The following is a 5,995-nucleotide window of genomic DNA, read 5'->3' as shown; positions in this document are numbered from 1 at the left end:
GAACTCAGAACAATCCTCCTGCCTCAGCCTCCCTAGTGCTGAGATTACAGGCCTGCGCCACCAGCCCCTTCTTCATTTTTATTTATATTTTATTGTTACAGTGTTGGGGATAGAACCCAGGGCCTTCACACTGAGCTACATCCCCAGCCCTTTTTTCTTTTTTGTTTTAAAGGTCTTGCTAAATTGCCCAAGCTGGGCTCGAACCTGCCATCCTTCTGTCCCAGGCTTTCAAAGTACTGATATTACAAGTTTTCACCATCAGGCCCAGCTACTTTAAATTTTTCATTTTCTTCTTCGTTATATCTTTAATTTGTTTGCTGTGGTTTGTGTGTGTGTGTGTGTGTGTGTGTGTGTGTGTGTGTGTGTGTGTGTTTTGAGACAGGGTCTTGCTATGTAGCCCAGCCTAGCCTTGAATTTCTGGTGACTCTCCTGCCTCAGCTTCCTGAGTGCTGGGACCACAGGTGTGCACCACTGTGCCTGGTGCATGCTGTGGCTTTATGTGCATAATTTCATTCTCTTTTTCTGTTTTTGTTTGTTTATTTTTGTTGTTTTGGCCCTAGGGATTGAATCCAGAGCCTTATGCCCCCATAGCTTCTTTTTTTTGTTTGTTATTTTTCCGGTACCGGGAATCGAACTCCTGACCTTGCACTTGCCAGGCAGGTGCTGTGCTGCTGAGCTAAATCCCCAGCCCTACCCCCATAACTTCTTGTTAAAACATTTTTATCATGCTGACTTAAAATAATTTTCAAATAATTCTGATTTCTGTGTTCTCTGGGTGTTGATCTAGATTGATTATTTTAAATTCAGTTTAAGATCTTCCTGGTAAAAGCTGGGCATCGTGCTGCATGCTTATAATTCCAGCACTCAGGAGGCTGAGGCAGGAGGATCTTTGTGAATTCAAGGCCAACCTGGGTTACATAGTGAATTCACGACCAGCTTGAACTACATAGTGAGACCATGTCTCAAACAAAACAAAACAAAACAAACAAAACAAACAAAGAAAACCTTCCTGGTGAGATGAAAGATTTTCAGTGGAAACATGGACTTTTTATGTTATCTTATGAGATTCTGGATGTTATTTTATGCCTTTTGTTTTTGCCCCTTTTCTCTGGCATACTCTAGCAGGGAAAAGGGAGGGACTGCCTTGTTATTGCCAGGTAGAGATAGAAGTTCAGCTTCCACTGGTCATGGTGGTGCACACCTGAAGTCCCAGCCCTGGGGAAGCTGAGGCAGGAGGATTGCTTGAGCTCAGCCTGGGCAACATAGCAAGATCCAAGCGCTTGAAGAAAAAGGAGGAGCAACAGGGAGAGAAAAAAGGGGAAGGGCTTCATGGAACCGATCCTGAGTCAGAATTAAGGAGCCTCTGCAGATGGAATAGAAGGTTTCTATCTGCTATTTGGTTTTTTGGTTTTTTTTTTTGGGGGGGGGGAGTTCTTTTCTCTGGTACCGGGAACTGAACTCATGACCTTGCGCTTGCCAAGCAGGCGCTGTGCCGCTGAGCTAAATCCCCAGCCCCCTCTGTCCTGCTATTTGTATGGCAAACCAATAAGCTGTCACCCGCGTCTCGGATTCTAAACATGGCAACTCTCTCGGCGGGGCTGCCTGTGCACTGGTGGCTTTAGCGCTGAACCAGTTCCAGGAAGGAAGTTGCGCTTTGCTCTCTCTAGACTGGGTTAATTACTGTATTATAAATTCCCACAGCACCCTGCCAACGCGGTTAGGAAACTTTGTTTTAAGATCTGTCTGTCCCTTTAATGGGAAACTTTGTGACATTAGGCACTCAGAAACCTAGCCCACGCTGAAGGGGGCGGGGAGTTGAACTGAGGGGAAATTGAAAACATTAAATAAGCACTTCCTTTGGCTACTGTGTGCCTCATGTCTTATTTTTATGTGTTTTCTCTAGTGTCTTTTTATTATAGTTTAACAATGACTCTACCAAGTACGATTTCCCATTTGTTGAACATACCGGGCATAGTGCTGCAGGCCTGTAAGCCCAGCCCGCAGGAGGCTGAGGCAGGAGGATCTCTGTAAGTTTCAGGCCAGACTGGGCTACACAGGGAGAGACTATCTCAAAAAAAAAAAAAAGAGAGAGAGAGAGAGAGAGAAAGAAAAACATTCCTTTTTTGTGTGATGCTAAGAATAAAACCCAGTGCCTCATCCATGCTAGGCAAGCACTTGACCATTGAGCAATATCCCTGAGCCTGGAAAGATGTCTGCTTTGGAGAATGAACCACCCCTGCGCCCTCACCCGACAGTGCTGTCGTGTTTTTGCAAAGACTCTGCTCAGCATTGTGTGCCTTATGCATTGTTCTGGCTCCAGTGCCTAGTGTGGTACTTCATAAAAATTTCTCGAATCAGTGAATGAACGAATGAATGAGTAAAAACAAACTAGATAGATGACAGTGGGAAGATGTCTTTGTTTGAGTAGAAATCCTTTTTTTTTTTTCCTGACAGGGTCTCACTGTGTAATCGAAGCTGGCCGTGAGCCCACTATGTAGCGCAGGCTGGCCTTGAACTCGCAGCGATCCTTCTACCTCAGCCTCCCCCAAGTGCTGGGATTACAGGGGTGTGCCACCACACTTGGCTTACATATTCTTTTTTTAAAATTAGTTTTACAGTTGGGCACTGTGCCCTAAACCTGTGATCGTAGCATTTGAGAGATTAAGGTGAGAGGATTGGGAGTTTAAGGCCAGCCTAGGCTATAAAGCAAGACCCTGTCTCAAAAAAAAAGAAAAAAAAAAAAGTTTGGTTTTATATTTCCTTAAATAGACAGGACCACATGGTCAGAAAAAAATTAAATCTCTCCATAAAAACTAGCCACAAAATGTAACATGCTATGTAATTCTTTTTGAGACAGAGTCTCACTATGCAGTTCAGGTTGGCTTTGAGTTCACTTTGTAGCCTACGCTAGTCTCGAACTTGCAACAATCCTCCTGCCTCAGCTTCCTGAGTGCTGGGATTACAGGTGTGTGCCACCACCCCGGCCATGGTATGTAATTCACATAATGCAAAGATTGCTTTTTAAAGGTATGAGTATGTTATTAGCTATAAAAGGTATGTATCTATCTGCCCTTCATGTTGCTTTTGTTCAAAGGAATAGAATAGAATCCTAACATTTAACTAAGTACCTAATATTTTTTCATTGACAATTTAGAATATATTTTTGTGGGAGAAGTATCTGTGATAAGTAGTTCTACTCTAACAAAGAATATTTTAAGGAAGCATTTTTTTTTTTTCTTTTGGTTTTTTTCTGGTACCGGGAACCGAACTCACGACCTTGCACTTGCCAGGCAGGCGCTTTGCCGCTGAGCTAAATCCCCAGCCCCAAAGGAAGTATTAATTCATGACCTCACTATAGCATCAACTGAACTTTTATAAAGAAAATATAGAAGGGGAAGAAAAAGATGAAACCAGCTGTCACTAACAAAAACTTCACAAAATAGTCTGCATGTTAAAAGTACGTTCCTCTGCCAGGCATGGAGCTGTATGCATATAACCCCAGCTACTAGGAAGCTGAGGGAGAAGGGTTGAAATTTTGAGGCCAGCTTGGGCAGCATAGTGAAACCTTGTCTCAAAATAGATATAGAAAGCTGGGTGTGGTGGCACATGCCTGTAATCCCAGCACTCAGGAGGCTGAGGCAAGAGAGTCGTTATGAGTTTGAGGCCAGCCTGGGCTACAAAGTGAGCTCAAGGCCAGTCTGAATTGCATAGCAGACCCTATCTCAAAAAGACGAAAAAAAAAAAAAGATATAGATAGATAGATAGATAGATAGATAGACAGATAAAAGGATTAGAGATATAGTTCAGGGCCTCCTGGGTTTAAAACACACTACAAATACACAAATACACACATACATACTTTGTCCCTCATGTAGGGAGTAAAAAAGTGAGGTACTAATATGAAAGGAAGGTAAGACTTGTATTTATTTTGTATTTTATACAAGTTATACTTTACAAAATGGGTATATATATATTTTTTTTATTTTTTATTTTTTTTATTTTTTTTACTTTTTGAGACAGGGTCTCGCTTTGCAGTTCAGGCTGGCCTTGAGCTCACCTTGTAGCCCAGGCTGGTCTCGAACTCACAACGATCCTCCTGCCTCAGCCTCCTAAGTGCTGGTATTACAGACGTGCGCCACCACGCCCGGCCAAAATGGATATAATTTCAGCATTAATGTGTAACCCATAGGAACTGAGGGCTGGGGTGCTGTGCAGTGGCAGAGTATGTGCATAGTATGCCCAGGGCCCCAGGTATGATCTCCCACATCAACAAATAAACAAAACAAAAGTAATACAAAGGTCTCTGCCCTGTAAATAACTTTCTGTTGTGCATTTAAACAATATGACTTCCTTTTTTTGGTACTGGGAATTGAACTCATGACCTTATGCTTGCCAGGCAGTCACTGTGCCTGCTGAGCTATATCACTGACCCAGTGACTTCCTTTTTTAACTAAAAAGTTAAATAATAATCTTTTCTTTTCTTTTTTTTTTTTTTGTACTGGGAATTGAACTCAGGACCTTGTGCTTGCCAGGCAGTCACTGTGCCGCTGAGCTATATCCCCAGCCCTAAATAATAACTTCTACATGGAAAGAAATACACGGATTTTAGTTCCATCTGACAAATGCACTCACCCTTGTAACTACGGCTCCACTGCGCCCCTTCCTAGCCGGTCCTCCAAGCCAAGCCATCACCCATCTGATTTCTGCCATTGGAGATCGGCTTTGCATGCTCTAGAATTCCCCGAAATGGAGTCACACAGAGTGTACTTTCAAGTCAGGCGGCTTTCCCTAGCACGTTTGTGAGGTTCATGCTGTGTGTAGTTTGTGTAACAGGCAGGGTTCCTTTTCCCCGGTGGTGCTGGGAGTCACACCTAGGCTCTGCTGTGTACGAGGCCCGCGCTCTCCCGCTGAGCCACACCCCGCCCCTCAGGGTTCCTTTCAGTCGCTTCTATGCAGCGGTACGCAGTTCAGCTGCTGAGCAGTACTCGATTGTATGGGTCTGCCACAGTTTATCTGCATCCTGTGGGTGTGTATTTCTAGTTTTTGACTGTTATCAATAAAAGCGCTGGGAATATGTGGGCAAATCTGCAGACATGTGTTTTCCCTTCTCTTGGATAAATACCCAGGAATGGAATTCCTAGGTCATGGAGGAAATACGTGCTTAACATTTAGCAGCTGCCAGTTTTCCAAATTGGTTGTTCATTTTACATTTCCACTTACTGTACTTTAAAAAAAATGACTTTCATCTACTTTTTACTATCAATAGTATAAATACTACATATTGGTAATAAGAGCACAGATAAGAGAAATGTGAACTCGCATGTAACACACATTGTGCTATAATTGGTTGTTTTTGTATTGTTTGTACCAGGAATCGAACTCAGGACCCTGCGCTTGCCAGGCAGGCGCTTATGCCATAGAGCTAAATCCCTGCCCCTTATAATTGGTTCTTGCTTCCCTTTTTTTTGTTAAGGGATTCCTATCTCATCAAATGATTTGGAAACTGGGAGTTCTTACAAGGTTTTCTCTGACCCTGAATCCTTATTATCCAGACTTTCAGGATCAGAGGAATCCTCAAAGCTGAATCTACAGTTGCAACACCTTTGTCCACAGCTGTATTCTGGCTGTGTTTTGTTGTTTCTGTACTCAGGATTAAACCAGGGCCACCCATGCTGCACAAATACTCTATCACTGTGATAGATCCCTAGCCCTTTTAAAATTTCTTTTAGTTTTTCTCCTTTCCTCCCTGCCCCCACCCAGTAGGGACCCTAGGATTGAACCCAGGGTCTTTGCACTGAGCTAGCTATATTACCAGCCCTTTTTTTTAAAAAAATTTTTTTTTATTTTAAAGAATAAAAGAAGGATAACATAATAATGGGGGGACTTAGCAAATTACAGACAAAATGGTAGGAAGTTATCAATGGTTATCATTTTACATATTATTATCTACAAAATAGTTTCTCAGGAAAACAAATAGACAAATAATAGTGAGTTA

General features: G+C 42.6%; 1 protein-coding gene across 1 annotated transcript in view; it reads right to left on the bottom strand.

Annotated features, from left to right (window-relative positions):
• The window catches only part of Gp1ba (glycoprotein Ib (platelet), alpha polypeptide), a 13,952-nt gene extending 9,186 nt beyond the window's left edge, over positions 1 to 4,766 (bottom strand). Inside the window, exon 1 of the mRNA XM_013522074.1 lies at positions 4,633 to 4,766. Within this exon, the coding sequence (XP_013377528.1) occupies positions 4,633 to 4,728 (96 nt within the window). The 5' untranslated portion in view covers positions 4,729 to 4,766. The remainder of the gene's footprint in view (positions 1 to 4,632) is intronic.
• Between the last annotated feature and the right edge of the window lie 1,229 nt (positions 4,767 to 5,995).

This window comes from Chinchilla lanigera, unplaced genomic scaffold (genome assembly GCF_000276665.1).
Source record: "Chinchilla lanigera isolate Chin_1 unplaced genomic scaffold, ChiLan1.0 scaffold00066, whole genome shotgun sequence".
Classification (NCBI taxonomy): Eukaryota; Metazoa; Chordata; class Mammalia; order Rodentia; family Chinchillidae; genus Chinchilla; species Chinchilla lanigera.
The sequence above is the reverse complement of the archived record's forward strand: the minus strand, read 5'-3'. Positions and strand labels throughout refer to the sequence as shown.